The 17,621-nt window shown below is 39.3% G+C and overlaps 1 protein-coding gene across 1 annotated transcript in view; it reads left to right on the top strand.

Annotated features, from left to right (window-relative positions):
• STRBP (spermatid perinuclear RNA binding protein) overlaps positions 1-17,202 on the top strand; it is a 50,265-nt gene extending 33,063 nt beyond the window's left edge. The window contains 6 exon segments of the mRNA XM_073806580.1: positions 2,780-2,938; positions 6,197-6,331; positions 6,535-6,675; positions 9,291-9,414; positions 13,677-13,721; positions 16,231-17,202. Of these exon segments, the coding sequence (XP_073662681.1) occupies positions 2,780-2,938; positions 6,197-6,331; positions 6,535-6,675; positions 9,291-9,414; positions 13,677-13,721; positions 16,231-16,307 (681 nt within the window). The 3' untranslated portion in view covers positions 16,308-17,202.
• Positions 17,203-17,621: the final 419 nt, after the last annotated feature.

Genomic DNA, 17,621 nt, shown 5'->3' with positions numbered 1-17,621 from the left:
AAAGAATCTTAATCATTGTGGGGAAAAGATCGGCTGAAGGGGACAAGGGGTAAAGCCCCTCTGCAGAGGTTCCGGAGCCATCGGCTCTCTACTGTGCGGAAGCCACGAGTGTGACTTTCTCCTGAGTGGAGAGCCATGGGGTAGGGTGTGCTGCATGTTTTCACTCTTGGCCCCTTGTCTTTGAGGGTATCAACTTTCTCAGTCTCAACCCCTCTCCAGGAGAAAACAGGCATGGTTACCCTGGATTTTCCAGTCACCTTGTTTCCAAGAATCATTTTGTGATTTTTCAGCTCAGTTGATGTGTTTATTAGGCTTGATTTGTTTGCCAGACATTTGAAGCTCACTTTTCTTTGGTATACCAGTTTTTTTGGCCTTAATATATGTTTTTTAAACTTTCTATTATGAGAATTTTCAAACACGAAGTAAAATAATGCAGTACACATCCATGTGCCCATTATAGAACTTCATCAATTGTCATCATTTTGCTAACCTTGCAGATACAAGTGTTAATTATAATCAGAGATAAAACAGGATTCAAACTCAATGGAAAAGAGTAAAATATCCTTTTTTACCAACAGTCAAATGGTGAAGGTGGGCAGAAACATTGCATGGTGCAACATGGTAAAGTAAATAGAGGGTTATGGTCCTTAATAGGAGGATGCATCTTGCATGAAAGGAGGTGGGACATATTTTATAGGCCCCTCTTCATGCTGCAGGAAGAATCATGGCCTTAATATTGATTCCAAACAAACTGGTTCTATAGGTCCAAAAACTCCATACTTTTTTCTTTTTACTTCTGTAGCATATGTTAGTTAATAATCTTAGAATATGTTCATAGAAAAATAATTTGAAAATTTTTTGTTAGTTGTGCTGTATTGCAAGTACACTTCTAATATCCTTTGAGATTATCCATCAGTTATATAAAATATTTGTAAATGTATTGAAATATGTTGCTACAAAAACAATAAATGAATCTGATATGTGTGGAAAGGGCAGAGAGAAGTGGTGTTAAATAATTCACATTAGACTTTTAACAGTCTGTATTAAATTGGGAAACTGTGTCTTTAGTTTTTTTTGGAGTAAACAAATCAAATTTCCTTGGGACTCTTGGCTTTTGACTTGCAGCCTGTGTTAGCCTGGTGTTAACTCCAGACCGATAACTGTTCCTTCTGAGACGCGATTTCTTAGGGAGAGCATATTTGCAGGACTCAGGCAGTGGAGAAGGTGTTTTCTTTATAAATATTGACAAGGGTATAGGCAAACGATGTTAGTGTATTTAGTGCGAAGTCCTACCTGAGTACTCTTAGAACTTACGATGTTACAGAAGTATTCTTGGCCTTACTCCCAATGAATATAAGGAATTTATTTACGATTTGAAACGTTCAACAGAATGTCAGGTTCTCCATATGAATTGGGTGAATTAATTTCAAGTTCTCTAGGTACAGAAGTCTACTTCTGCCCATTTTTTGTTTAGAGTAATATTTTATTTATATTGGCAGAATCCTTTGTACAGAATGCCATTGTTTATAAAGGCTAGACTGTTTGGCTACTCATTTGTGTGGCAGCCAATAACAGTTTTTTGAGACACCTATTGGGTATAGTTGGGATTATAAAGAAATATGCTGTTGCTTTTACACTCCAGCAACTTTAAACATTAGTCAAAAGCTAAAACAAATATAGGGATTTTTAGGCACCTAGTTCTGGTACAGACCTTTAAGTCAGTAACTGACAATGCAATGTCAACCAGTTTGATAGAGGCTTATAAAAATGCTAGTGCACATATTCTTCTGCAAACATCTAAAAAGCAGTTTAACCTGGAAGGAGATATTAAAAGGTGTACAACACACACACACACACAGACACACACACACACACAGACACACACACACACACACACACACACACACACACACAGACACACACACACACACACGCACGCGCACACACACACACACACACACACACGCTCTGAAAACTGTATTTTAAAAAAGATGAGAAATGCCAGGCATGAGTAGAAATATAAGAAGAGTGAACACTGGGGGAAGCCATAATGCAACCGGGCCTTGAGAGGCAGGGATGGAGATACAAACCTAAACTTGTTCCTGGTTCACTTAGTGGTAGAGAATAAACCTAGAGGCTGAATCTTTTCTTTCAAGTCTCGATTATGGTTTTAAGTGGAGAGCCAAAGGGATGGATAGTAGAAAGCTTCAGATGTAATTTTGTAATTAACAGGCATATTGGCTCCAAGGTAAAGAAAACTCCTTGATTTCCCTTCTGTGCTAATTTCCCCTATTGGATTGAGTCATAGAACTTAGAGGTCAATTAATCAGTCTTCCTGTTTTGCAAATTGGAAAACTGAGGACCAGAGGAGAAATAAAGAGTTAGAACATCAGGTGTTTTCCTTTCTAGCCTCGTGTACTTCTCATAGTGTGCGATTTTACTTTCCCCCTCATCTCACTGGTTGAACTTGGCTATTCTGTTTCTCTACCTCTCATCTCCAAATTAAATGAACCCAGGGTAGCCTCCGGTTTGCATTTCTGTTTTCCGTTATTTAAACCTAAATACTCTGAGGAGGTTTCCCCCATTTTCCACGGTGACACTCTGGTAGGTAAAACTTTTTTAACCGAGGATTTATAGATTTAGCACCATCTTTCTCTTTCTGCAAGGTGTTTCACCGTTTCAAATGTTGTGGGTTTGAAACTGTTGTTCTCAATATTTCATCTGTTCTCTGTGGTGTCTGGTATTTGAATAAAACTGAATCTTAATGTAATTTGTACAGGTACTGCAGGCAATGGGATACCCAACGGGCTTTGATGCAGATATTGAATGTATGAGTTCCGATGAAAAGTCAGATAATGAAGGCAAAAATGAAACAGTGTCTTCAAACTCAAGCAATAATACTGGAAATTCTACAACTGAAACCTCCAGTACCTTAGAGGTATACTTATATATTTTTTTCCTTGGAAAAAAAGTAATGTATGTTCATTGTCAAAAATTTGAGAGGTATGGAGAAGTATAAATGAGACAATCAAAAGCATATACAAGTGTATGTATTCCAGAGGCAGTCATTATTAATATTTTGCTTTATTTATATCCAGCCTTTTTTCTATGTGTATTTTTTATGAAGGCAGTCATATTTTCATATAGTTTTACATCTTGTTTTTTCACTTAACTTTAAAAATCGCTGTAAACATAACTGTATACTGTACAACACATGGATGTATCCTAATTTAACTAGCATTTCTCCTTTGCTGGCCATGGGAGTTGCTTCCAGCATTTCAATCATAATGTATCAGGAATGTCATAATGTATCCAATCATAATGTATCAGGAATGTCAACAATAACTGAAGAGTGAAAAACAAAAAGATCTAGGGACTTCCCTGGCGGTCCAGTGGTTAGGACCCCATGCTTCCACTGCAGGGGGCCCCGGTTCCATCCCTGGTCGGGGAACTAAGATCCCACAAGCTGCTGTGCTATAAACGAATGAATGAATGAATGAATATGTGTATGCATGTATGTTTGCAAACTTAAAAAAAAATCTAATGGGGAAATTTAGAATTATTCGAAATTTGTGCTAAGCTATGGGGGTCAGTGGGGTCATCATTGAGTTGGTCCAGCCCTAAAGAGGGCGTCTGATTTAGTATGTTCCTCAGACTCTTGAGCAAGTCCTGACCTATGACGTATTGTCAGAGATAATAGAACGAGACAAAAATCCAAGTACTGAGTATACACGGCTTATTTGGGAATTCATGGGGCCCTTGCTTATTACATTCTACATAAGAAAAATTGGCTTTAAATAACCGCAGGAGCTTACATTAAATTTAAAAAAATGTCATTTGTAAGAATGAGTATCTATCAAGGACTTAGTGGACTATAATTTTTTCCCCTTTTAGTACCTGCTTACTGCTAGATGCTGCAGAAATTGTGTCCAGAGCCTTAAGATGTTCTCAGGATAGAAGGGCAAAAGATATGCTCATAATTACAATGTAATGTGATAAGCACCGTGATTGCAAAATGAATTTAATAATGTATAATCTCAAAGGAGGATGTGATTATGAAATGTACACACATGTAAAATCAAAGGGAGTAAACTGTGAGCTTGGTTTGAGATGATGAGTAGGATTTTGCTATGTGGGGAAGAGGTGGAAAGAAGGCATTCTGGGCCAAGGAATAGAAGGTATAATATCTGGAGTTGTGAAAGTAAATGTTTGAGAAGTACCAGGTAGGCCTGTATGGTGGGGACTGATGGGGCTGAGGCCTGTGGAAGCCATGCCTGACTCCTCATGTGATGCTGTGGAGGATAGAAGACATGGCCCTGGCTTTAGAGAGGACCAGTCATTCATAAGTGGTTGTCACAGGCAGGCCAAGATGGTTTGCTGGCAGTGTTGTAAATAGTAAGAGAGAAAGAGCGCATTAATTATGAGGTACAGACTGTTAAGTTCAAAGGGAATTAAGAGAGCAGCGTGGGCTAAACTAATAGCAGTTACGAGAGTATGTGGAGGTTCTGGTTGTGAAGCCATCTCTGCTTTGCTTCTGTATAATCTAGTAATGGGGAGGGGAGAAAGCTCTTATTCTTCATTAAAATAGTAATAATTGATTAGAACCGCAAATATTTTTATCTTGACTCATTTTTATAAAGTGATTTCAGATTTGGAAAGCAGGGAGTGATTACCATAGTTTCAGAAGTTACTCATTACCTTTTAAAGATGGACTCCAGAAATTTGCCTTGAAATTAAAAAGATGCAGATTATTAAAAACTCTTCAAGAAGTGGTTTATTGCAAAAGACCCAGGAATGTTTATTAAAATTGTCTTTAAAAATTGTCCAGTGTTTCACTTTTATAGCATCAACCACTTATTAAATCAGTGTAGAGTATGTTAAGAGAATCTTGCTGTCCATTAGGTTTACATACATGAAAATCCTATTATATGTAATAATTCATTTTTGTTCAGCATTTCTTGAGCAATTACTGGGATAGAATTACAGACATGCTCTCTAACCTCAAAAAGTGCTCAGTCGTTGGGTCTTTCTAAAATTTTGTGGTGTTTTGTGGTTGGTTTTATTTTTGGTGCTAGCCTCTCTGTTTGAGCCTTCACACTCTTACGTGAATTACTTCTCTTCCTCACCTCTAGTCTTATCCTTATGTCAGTTCTTTCCACCACTCCTAGAGCAGTTTTCTAGTCTAATCGTGAATTTACCCAGATTTAAGTCTTTCAGTGGCTCCCTATTGTCCATGATAAAGTCGAAGCTCATTTGCATGACATTTGAAGTCCTTTATGATTTGGCTCCATCAAGAGTGTTTCTAATCTGGTTCTGCTTTCCTCTCCTCACTCGCTTAATACAGCCAAATGGAACTTCTTGCCATTTCCCAAACAAATGGTCTTTCTTTCTCTTGGGCCTTTGCATGGCTGTTTCTTCTGTCCAGAATGCCCTTCTCCTTCGTTTCCTCCTTCTCATGGTCTGGTACCTACCTTTTAAGGTCAGGTTTGCATGTCACTTCCAGGAAAACTATCCTGTTTGCCCTAGAAAATGATTCCTTGTACTATGTTTCCATAATATACATGGGCTCTATAATGTACATTGTTTTACAGTGATTAGATCAATCCCTCCTTCTGTACTCTAGCTCCTTGAGGGCCGAGAATGACTGCTTTTATTATTTTTAAATTTCAGAATTCATGGTCTGTAGCCTACTGTTTTTACTCTAGGTGCCGTTAAATCTCTTTAGAGAGACTGAGAGGTGTGTAGGCACATTTTGTTTCCGTCTCCCAAATTGAGAGTTATTTCTTCCTAATCCTAAAGATGAAAAACAATGAATGCTCAGGTGCCATGTGAGTCTCAACTGTTCTACCTACATTGTCAGTCATTTAGAGTATTGTTCGTAGATCTTGAACACCCCAGATCAGACCCTGGAGTGCCATGTGATGGCAAGGCTACACTGCTCTTGAATACTGATCTGTTGAGACAGCCTGCTTCCATGGCAGGCTGGCCAGATGACTTACTGTGATGTTTACTGCTTGTAGAATTTCTATACCTTTAAAGATATTTTACCATTTGTATACAGAAGTGATCATGCATCCTAGCCCCTGAATGCTTTAAAGTACAATTCTTGAGCCTCTTTGTCAACGGAGACGTAGTATAATTGTATTAATAAGAAATCTAATACTCTAAAATCTTACTTGATTGAACCTCCTTTTAGGTAAGAACTCAGGGCCCTATCCTCACAGCAAGTGGCAAAAATCCTGTAATGGAGCTCAATGAAAAAAGAAGAGGTCTTAAGTATGAACTCATCTCGGAGACTGGTGGAAGCCATGACAAACGCTTTGTAATGGAGGTGTGTACCTAGATACAAGCCAACCTTATTTTTCCCCTCAAAGACATAGGATATCCTCAGCTTATATATAAAAAAGCTTTAGACTGAGTCAAATCTCATGGTGCTGTTTGACTTTTGGTGTTTTCTGTGTTGTGACACATTTAAATTAAAACTACGTAGAGGAATTGCATGGGATAATTGCAGAGTGTTGTTCTTGATTTTAGGTAGAAGTAGATGGACAGAAATTCAGAGGTGCAGGTCCAAATAAGAAAGTGGCAAAGGCAAGTGCAGCTTTAGCTGCCCTGGAGAAGCTGTTTTCTGGACCCAATGCAGCAAATAATAAGAAAAAGAAGATTATCCCTCAGGTATGAGTTAAGCATTAAACCTTTGAAAGATATTACCAGAATTAAATTTCCTTTCCTGTCTTTGTGGCACTTCAGGTTTTTCTAAAGTTACTTCTTTTTCTTGGATTTGGCAACCCTTGCTTTGGGTTTGATCATGAATAATAGAAATATGATTAGTGGTTCTCTGTTCTGTGGTCTTTTAGGCAAATTATTAAATAGAGACTATTAGCATTATTTGGGGGATTTAGGTCATTCTTGAAGAGGTAGAGTGTTGGAGGGTTGGGACTTTAATGAGATACTAGCATTTGTTTAGTTTAGGGAAGCTGCCAAGAGTATTTGGGGCTTACTCTCATCAGAGTCTGCAGGTGCTCTTCCATTTCCTTTCCAGTTTTGTCCTTTTGCATTATTTATTTTGGGTTTTCCTTTGAGGGCGTCACAGTAGAACTTGACCCTTTGTTGCTTCTGTTCATTACCGACATTGGAAATGTCAGAGCTGCTAAAGGCCCAGGATTGTAACAAGGGTTGCAGTAAGAAAAGATGGCCTCCTAATTGCACGCTTTTGAATAACAGCTTCTTCTATCCATTCATTTACGTATTCAAAAATATTTTCTAGACATATACCATGTGCACGATTGTGAGGGAAAAGGAGATACGTTAACTATAAGACACATTCTCTCCCTCGTGGAGAATACTGGTATAATAATGTCTGAATATATTATGTGATAGGAACAAGTCAAGTAAAAATGTTTAGACTAATAGAAGGAAGCCTAGATTATTTAAGATTCTGTGTTTAATATGCATATGCAAAGTCCATTATAAGAGGTTAGAATAGCTCTCATTTTATAGATGAGGAAATGAGGCTTGAGCAAATTAAGATACCGCTTGTAGTAACATAGCTAATTGATGGTAAGGGTTCCCTTTGAAACCTGGTTTTTCATCTTCCAAAGACCATTGGCATGCTCCTATTGTATATTATATCCACCTTAGAAATTTGTGTTAATTTAAACTTCTTGTATTTACTATAATAAACACTGCTTATATTCTAGAATTCAAAATATAAACAAAGAAAACGAACTTTTACTGAGAGGAAATACAAATAAAGCGTTTAAATTGCAGTGGTACACATGTAGAGAGAGGATAAGTGGATTTTCTTTTTCTAAAATCTTCCTAGAATATGTTCTAAATTAGTGGAAGGATAATTGTTACCTTGTTTGTTTTGGTGTGTTTTTCTCATGCGTTACATCTTGTATATGGGTCAGTTAATTTTAGTGTTTAAAAAAGCCTGTGCTATGTGCAGATACTTACTAGGTAGTTAGGTTTGGTTCTAGGAGACATGAGCTTGCTTTGTGTGGAGTCACTCTGCTGCTGCCAGACTACTACTTTCTGACTGCATTTGACTAAGCTGTGTTTTAAAAAAAAATGCCCGCATGAAGTTCACTCATTTTTAGAAATTTTCCATATACTAAAAGCTGTAGAACTCACGTGTTCAATGTGCTTGACAGCCAAGAAGCAGTCTATTTTGGTTGGATTTTTTTCAGCCAAAAGGAAAAAATGGCTGTTCTCTGTGCACGATACATTCGACCTTGAAACTGTCTTCTACCCAGTTACAGAGGCTATCCTAGGATTTTTTCAGTGAGAGATAAATGTGTATATGCACTGACTATTTAAGCTGTCTGAGATGCTGTTGACTTGATCGTACAATGCCTTTGAGGCTCTGCACCTCCTTCCCTGCAGCTTGGTTATAGCAGGGAGTATTAGCAGTTTTATGAGCTTGAGTTTTTATAGCATCTTTATATTAAAAAGTAAATACAATATGTAATTTAAAACTAGATATTTTCTTATTTCTTAAATTTTCAGTTTTGGAAAAGAATGTTCTAGCAGCCCTGTGTACCGTTACTCTTTGTCCTTATCTGTTCTACTTTTCAGAGCTTTGTATCTATTTTCTCAGTTGCTCTTTCTACTCTGAAGTAAGGAAAACAAAATGGGTATCATAATTGTCATTTTGCAATTATTGGGGAGACTCCCATAGAGATTATGTGACTTTACCAGAGTCCCATAGCATTTTAGGGCAAGAAGAGACTTCAGAGGTGATTCACACACACACACATACACACAGAATTGCATGACCTTCCTGAGGTCTCAGTTACTTACATCAGGAACTGGCATCCACACCTTTGGTCTTCCTGTCTTAGTTCCTTTTTTTTTTTTTTTTTTTAAACCCCATTCAGGTTCACAGCTAACTCCAGGTGGTTTGTTGTGCTATTTTTTTGTTTGCTGGGGGAGAATTCAGTAAATTTTGAACCTAGGTATCAAGTGTCTGTAATTGCTTTAGTCAGGCCTAAAATGACTTTGGATGTAATTTGACTGCTGAAATTTGTGTGCAGAAAACGAACTCTTTCTGGGTAACCCTCAAGTGAGAGGAAGAATTTATTTGCATACTTCTGTGTGCCAACTCTTCTCCAGAACAACTCTGTAAGACAGATGTCATTTTCATTTTACAGATTATAAACTGAAGGTTCAAGGTCATAGACGACTAATCTCATGTACAGGCTTAAGTTTCTCATGGAGGTTATACATTACAAAGTTGACGAGATGATCTTATTTCTCTCAGTAATGAAATGTGTTATTTTTAACAGGCAAAGGGTGTTGTGAATACAGCTGTGTCCGCAGCAGTCCAAGCTGTTCGGGGCAGAGGAAGAGGAACTCTAACAAGGGGAGCTTTTGTTGGGGCCACAGCTGCTCCTGGCTACATAGCTCCAGGTACAGTGCACCCTGGGAGACATCTGCCTCCTTTTCTGGGCCAGAGTTCCAAGAACAGCCTCTCCTTTATTTTCCAGTGTTATACAGGGTTTCTGGAAACATAATATGGGTATAGGATGGGTGTGCACCGAATTTCAAAAGAAGAGAATCTACAGAATGTTACAGGTTTTCTCCTGGAATCTGCTGAGTGACTAGAGGCTTTCTGGAGGGAGGTGACAGATGAGGAGTATTGCGCTTGGTTGAGGGGACATATTTTGACAATGAGATATGAGCTCAAAGATATTCCACAGATTGGGAGTTTGGATACCTGAGCAGAGTGTATTCGGTGGGGACATAGATGACAGATTGGGTATCACAGGTGAGAAAAATGGCTGGTAAGAGCTACTTAATTGGGGTGAAGCCTGGCGATGTTAGCATTTCTTTAACTCTATGTTGGGGAACCATCAGGGGCTAAAGAAGTACAAAAAGAGGAAAGGGGGAACTTACTTATCTAGAGCTGAGTATACACTAGATACTTTCATATAAATGATTTCACTTAATTGTTTTTAATCTTCACAGTGTTTCCTCAAGTAGAAATATTTTCCATTTTTCTGGGTGAGGAAACTAAGTTTTAGGGAGGTAAGGCAACTAGCTCAGTGTGAGACATCTTGTAAACAGCAGAGCAAAGATTTGAATGTCGGTGTTTCTAATTCCAAAGTTTATATTCTTTCCATTTCACCACATGGCTTGAGGAAGATGGGAAAAGATGCGCTCTGCTTGCCTTCTCTTCTGATCCTTGTATCATCTCAGCAGTAGCTGTACCTCTGTCTCATGAAAATCAAATTCTCTGTAATATTGCAAGTATGGAACTTTGAACTTGACAACTAAACCACTAGTAGTTGTTGATCAAGATGAAATGGTCATAAAGATTGGGTCTTATCCTGTCATTATTTTTTTGCGTAACACTCTTAAGAAGTTCACTTAGGTTGTGGTTTTTTTTTTTTTTTTTCTAAGGAAGACTTAGAATAGGCTTTTTGGGAAGTTCTGTGGATGACGTGGCTTTGGAATTAAGCTTCTAGAAGTTGATCCCAGTAGGGGCATAGCTCAAAGATGTGTCATATAAACAATGTGTACTCTTATCCAAATATTGTGTGCCTGCTTTGACACACAGCAGACATGGATTTTGTTCTCCTGCAGTGTTTGGTCTAAAGGTGAGACATACTAATGGAATACTCACGACTGACTGAGTTGCTGTGATGAAGGAGAGGGGCACGATGCTGTGAGGGAACGTGACAGAGAAACCTGGTCTAGTCTGTCGGGGACTCAAAGGTTTCCCTGAAGATGTGACACTTGAACTGAGCTTTGAAGAATGAGTAGGGGTTAACTCAGAGAAGATTGGGACAGAAGAACACCTCACACAGAGGGAATAGCACATCAGCACCCTATGGTGCTGGTAGGAGGGAACTTGGCTCATTTGAAGAATTAGGAGGAGGCCAACATGTCTGTAGTGTGGAGAGCACTGGGTGTGGGCGAAGGGGGAGGGGGTGGGGGGAATTTGGGCTAAAGTGGGTGCTCAGTCCTGTCCTGGAGGCTGTGGTTTGGATTTTGGTCTTAGCACCTAAGTACGGGGGACGTCGTGAAGGGTTCTAAGAGGAGTAAGGAGATAAGACTTTCAGACTTTATTTGTAAAGATCACTCTCTGTAGCATGAAGAATGGCTTGTAAGGATAGAAGTCGGCATGCCAAGAAAAGTAGAAGGTTTTTGTAAGCTCAGAGACTAGACTAGAGGCCGTGGAGGGATCTCCAGGGGGTGTAGGGAAGTAGATGGGGGTCATGAAGTGAGCAGATGGAAGAACTTCAGAAGCAGAATTGATGGATTGAATGTGGAGAACGAAACAGAGTGAGGTTTCAGGTCCCTCCCAGGATCTTATGCTGGAGGAAGTAGGTTGGATGGCGGCACCATTGAAGGAGACAGAGAGCGCTGAAAGACAGTGTAAGAGGGTGGTTACAGTTTGGTATTTTTTGTGTGTCCGAAATTAAGACATTTTTCTGTGCATCTCACTATTTCTATGGAAATTTATTTATTTATTTATTTTTGCCTCATTTCATGTCTTATTTAAAGGAAGCAGCTTTCATTAAACAGTAGTAGGCAGGTTACTGAGGTGAACTCTCTTGCCTTTGGTGACGTGCTCGTCCAGTTTTGTCCAGCTGCTGGGCCATGGGACGTTTCCCTCACGCCCGAGGGGTCAGCAGCCATCAGCTAGTGGCAGTGATTGTGAGAGGAATCCTGCTGTCTGCCTCTCTGCTCTGTAGTAGCTTCTCTCTTACATCATTGCACTGACCTCTGTGAAAGGCCTGTCTTCTGAAGCTTTTAAAAAGGAAGTTCTTTTATAGCCTAGAGAAGATTCAGATTAGGTCAGTTTGGATTATGAATAGGCTATATGCCATTTGCAGAGTGTATTTTGTGCAGCAGGGAGTGTAGTAAGTATTTTTACATATGTTATTTAATTACATTCCTCTGCCATCAGTTTCTGCAGAAGACTGAGGCTCAGAGAGGTTAAATAGCAGGTGCAATTCAGAGTCACCTTAGTGAGATGTGAAGTCAGGATTAGAACCCCAGTGGCCTCATTAGTAGCCAGCTTAGTTGTTATAGTTTCATCTCTTTAAGGAGGTTTTAGTAAAACGTTTGAAACTGTAGCCTTAGCCAACCAGCTACCTTTTCCTGGAATAGATTTGATATACAGCCTTCTTTTTTAAGCATTAATCTTTTTTTTTTTTTTTTTGGCTTCTGATACTTTTCCTACTGTATATTTCCTACTGCTTATTTCAGCTGCCTTGTGTCCTCTTGAAATATATGATTTAGTGAGCACTAAAGACTAAGTTGTACAACCCGCAGTTTTATATGACTTAAGTATAGACTAAAAAGTGAAAAACTTTATCTCTAAGAAAATGTTTCAGTTAGTCCCCAAAAGCAATTTACTTATTCAACATATATTTGAATGTTTTATCTCAAACAAGAGATTTAGATCTGAGCATTCAAAGATGACCAACACTTAGCGTCTGCCCCTGTGAATGCTCGGGGTCACATGGGGTAGGAACAGACACTTGAGAAAGTACCGTGTGATATGATGCAAGCTGTGACATGGGGTGGGCAAAGTGAACGGCAAGCCTGGGGGACTTTACAGAGGAGGTGATAGATACCTAAAGGATGAGTTGCAGTTGGTCAGCTAGAGAAGAAGGAAAAAAAAATCATTCTAGCGGCAGAAATGATTATAGAAAAAAGGGCTGTAAAGTAAAAAAGCTTGATTTGTTTTGGGTACAATGTGAAGGGCCCATGTAGATTTTGTGCCCTTGTTCTATTTTAGAAACCAGTTTTTCCTAGAGATTTACCCAAGTGATTTAGTAGTTATATGTTTTAAAGTCATTTTACTGAAAGATTAAAGATTGTCATTTCTATTAACGTAGTACTTCTAATCCCTTTAAAACTATAAAGTAGCTTGGAGGGTTTCCCATTTTATAGATGAAAGTGGCAACTCAGAGGTTACATATCTAAGGACATATAAGAAACTAGTGCCAGAACTAAATGGTTCAAAAACTTTTGTGTTCTTTGTACTTTATTGATAATATGAGCCTTCTTCATAGGCACCAGATGCTAATGGCAATTTTAACAACATTTACTGAGAGACCCTGTGCTGGGGCCCAGAATTCGGATTTCAACAAGACATGGACCTTGCCCTCGAGCCCACAGCCTGATCTGTGCGCCCTCTTCAGTGGCAGTTGAGGCTTTAGCCTGCTCTGTCACTGCTTTCTGAAAAAAAGACTTGGAAATTCCTATTTTCCAACTGTGAGAAATTGGTAACTTGAGTGGTTCTAAGTATTCTTTTGTTGAACAAATTAAATGTGTGAGTGGTTACTATATGCCAGACATTCTGCTAGGTTCAAGTGTTGCAAAGATGTATAAGACTTGAGTCTCTGCCATTCTAGGGGGGAACACAGACAAAGGGTTGATAATTATAATACAATGTGGTAAGTGTAGTGAGAAAGAAACAGGATATTCTGGTAGGTCAGGAGAGCTTGGTAGGCGTAGTAAAAAGCTTCCACTCTGCATAGGCATGGAGGAATCTCGGTGGACTCGGGCCATTCTGGGAAGGGTTCTGGTTGAGCCAGCACCTGGAAGGAGCCCTTGGGGCCCAAGGCGCCGGGCCGGGTGGTCCTTGTGAATCGGGCTGGCGCTGACTCTGCCCTTTTTCCTGGACTGATGTGCTTTCTCCTTCTTTGCACCAGGCTATGGAACACCATATGGTTACAGCACAGCTGCCCCTGCCTATGGTATGTACACCGTCTTACTGATTTCTCCTCTTAAGCCACTCTGCACAGCAGTCCAAAGCGCAGTTTGTATCTAGGGTTTCTTTAAATGAATTGGAGGATCTCAGACCTACTTATTCTAGTGACCCAACTTAAATTCCCGTTGAAAATGCCACAACCTTGTGGTTCTTGGTTTGGTTGGAGTTGCTCTTCTCTCTGCTTTGCCTGATTGAAGGACTGCTTGTTCTAATTGCCTGTTTCTGACCATATTGAAATTAAATATTTTAAGTAGTTCTTCTTACAGCCAACTTATACTCCATTCAAAGGCTACTGAAGGGCCATACTCAGTTTCCAGCTTGGCTGCCTGCCAGTTATAGAGCTACATTTAAGTTTCTGGTTTGTGAACTCTAGGTGATTTGAGTTAGAGATAGGAGGTGCTCACTTCAAATTCATAGCTGTCATCCTTTTTCATGAATTTTTCTGTAGAGGTGTAGTGAACAGGTCCTAGAGGGTGATGAGGGGGTATCTGCAGCAGTTACTGAAGTGCTTACTGCAGAAGGTCTGTGTAGTACAGTGAGAAAATCATAGGAATAGCTCCTCTCCCTCCAAAAATAAAAAACAAAGGCAGATGCGGAAATGAACCTCAGTGGCCCTTTGGATAACTTTTGAATGAGGTTTATGTGGCAATGGAGGCAGTAGGTTTGGAGTCAGTGATATGCTCTCTTAGGCATTTTTCCTAACTCGGGTGCTGTGTGGTATAGAGTTGGCCATCTATAGGATGTTTGTCGTTGAGAGAAAAAAGAGCGCGAGTGTGTGTGCACACATGTGAGAGAATGCATGTGAGTGTAAGAGTGGGCGGGTGCACACGTGTGTGTGCAGCAGTGCGACCCCAGGCTGGGTGTGTGTGCACACAGAAGAGAAGGCCCTGGACTGTGTTGCTACTTGTGGCGTTAGTCCTCCACACGAGCCTCAGACCTTCCATTATGCTTTTTCTCTTCATGCATCAGCTTTCCCATTTTTGTTTGGATGAAAATTATGGGTCTTTAAGACACTGCTAAACTGAAGCTTCATCTGATTTCCTAGCTGTAGAAATAAGTAGAAAGTGAACAGTTTGACCGCTTTCCCCATTAAGATAGATAATTTACATCCTGGAAAGATGTGGAGAAGCTGGAAGGCTCAGACGTTTGGGGTGAGTTTCCTCTAAGGCTGAGAGCAGAGTCTGGAGTTTCTTCCTTAACTGAATGTCTCCACTGACACATTCAGGATTGGCCAGGGCCTCCCCATCCAAGAATATGCTATCACTTAGAGTTCCTTCTGAATTCAGGCTCTCTAGCTCCTTTTGATTTGGCAATTTGCTTTTACCATTCAGCCAACTTCTGGATACCCTGACCACCTCATCCTTCCTGTGAATTAGGTCTGGTCAGTTTATCCAAATACATTTTGACTCACTAGACTCATTGTAATATGTCTTGTGTGAGAGCCAAAGCGTCTGCCTCCTAGGGCAGGTCCTGAAGTCCGTGTCTTTCTTTTAGACATAGTAAGTCCCATGTTCTTTCGTACAGGTTTGCTACAGCTTAATTTTTTTCTTTAAAACACTTGTATATCTAGGCTCTAAGGCACATTCACGTTTTTCCTGTCTTTTTAGTTTTTCTCTCTTGTTCTTCCCTCTCTAACATTATGCTCTCACCCCACGGCCTCTGAGCCCCCCTTCAGAAGGCTCCCATGCGCCATATAACTGACTTCCAAAGCTGGTGAAATGTAATGCCCCCATTTTTCACATAAAAGATTTGGTTTTTAAATGTTACTGTGATGCCAACCTACTAAAACGATGCTTTCTTTTGGCTGTAAGGTAAATATGTCTTTTGGCCTTTGTAAAGCTGTTGCATGTGGGGTAACTTCCCTCTGATCATCTGGTGCCCTCGAGTACCTGCTGTTGCTGCTTTGTGATTTCTCCAGAGCTTAAATATTAGAATAGAAATAAGGATCAGATTTCAAATCATGCTTGAGTATGCAGAAGTTTGTGAGGCCACAAGAACTCATTAATTACAAAATTAAGCAAGTAATTAATCTTTCCAGATTTGCCATGCCAATATTGGCAGTAGCCAAGGTAAACACCTGGTCACGGCTCCAGTTGGAACTGTCTTTCTGGGGATCTGAGGCCTGCACAGAAAGCTGTGCTGTGAATCTTGACCGTCCCTGTTTCTCCTGTAATATGTGATGTGCCAAATTGAGAGTCACTTCAGAATATTAATCAATAGCATTGCTTTTGAGCTTTATAATTCATGACAGTTCACTCAGATGAAATCCCTTTTTGAATATCCTTCTTCCTATGATGTAGCCATCTTAATTTTGAGTGGAAAATATTAAGAGTAACTTCAAAGTTTGTGGGCCTCTTCCATAATGGTACATGTTGACTGACTAATCTGGAAAAGGTTAATGATAATTACTGTAAGATTCTTTTTTTTTTTTAACCTGAAATTTTTATTGGATTATTAAACTTATTTGGAGTCCTCTCCGTTTCTTTTCTCTGTAGGTTTACCCAAGAGAATGGTTCTGTTACCCGTTATGAAATTCCCAACATATCCTGTTCCCCACTACTCATTCTTTTAGCAAATGACAGAAGCTAATTCCTATTGAACAATACAGTACATACAGAATGTTAGAGAAAAAGCCTTTTTATCCTGCTTTCTTTGAACACATACTTGATCAAAATTATTTGTAAAGAACATCTTTCCTACTTTTTGATTTTAACAAACGCAAATTTAGTTCTCTAAAACTTGAAAACAAACAAACAAAAAGAAACTAGTTCTGTGAAACGGTACCTCATTTCCGGAAAATAACTTATACCAGCCCTTCTGTTCTAGGGAAATAAGTCTAGCAGTTCAAAGTTTAAGTTTTAAGAGGAGTATCAGATTATGTAAAATTAAATTCGTGAAGGATGTATAGAGTCTCAAACACTGATCACAAATAAACTGCTTTGTTGTAACACAGAGTACTGCCTGGTTCCTGATGCAGTCACTGATGCTTAGCTGATTGATATGTATTTGCCCCAGGGCACGTTAATTCGGGCTGTAGTTATTTTTTTTTAATACAATAGAGACTTTTCATTTAAACTTTAACTTTGTAAATATTGAAGTGTGTAATTAAAGCCAATAAAATATGGGTTTGAATATTGTTTTAGCTTATTATTTTTGATATGTTTTGGTATCAAATTATAAAGAATTGAAAACTAATAATAACTTAGCCCTAGAAACCCATTCATTTGTAACCAAACTGATAAAACAAAGCAAAGGCGATTGTTAGTTTGAGCCACAGTCTATTTACTTTGTAAGCCCTTTGTACTCCTGCTGTACGAGGGCATCCCCATGATAAAGGTTTACTCTGTTATCTGAGCATTGCTTATTAAAATGATGGCACTACCCAGAGATGGGGAAGGAGGAATGTGATTATTTTAGTTTCCGAATTTCCAAGTTTTAAAAAATAATAAATTAATTGATCAATCACCCTCTCTTGTTCTTGTGGCCTTCTTCACTCTGTAAGATACTGTGTTCACTCCCTGGCTTTTTTCATGCAGAGAGAAGATTAGCGATTTTTCTGGGATTCTTTGAAGGGTCTCTTATCCTCTTCAATTACATCAGAATCTAAAGCAGCAACAGGGTCCCCATAAAAACTTGCTCTTCGATTGTCCCAGTTCTTGTTGAGTGCTGCTGTGAAAAGTGACAGGTTTCAGCCATGGGTCAGCATTTATTTTTTAAGACACCTGATTAAGCTGGTGAAAAATGATCAGTTGGTAACATTGTGTTGTTCTGTAAAGGGTGCAGACCTAAGTCTTCCACTTGCATTCTCACCTTGTTTGGAAGCCTATGATGTTACTAGAAGGTAATGGTTTTATTAAGGTACTCGCCCCCATGAAGGCAACAGTGT

This window comes from Tursiops truncatus, chromosome 6 (assembly GCF_011762595.2).
Source record: "Tursiops truncatus isolate mTurTru1 chromosome 6, mTurTru1.mat.Y, whole genome shotgun sequence".
Taxonomy (NCBI): domain Eukaryota; kingdom Metazoa; phylum Chordata; class Mammalia; order Artiodactyla; family Delphinidae; genus Tursiops; species Tursiops truncatus.
Note: the sequence above shows the minus strand (reverse complement) of the source record. Positions and strands in the feature narration are given on the sequence as shown.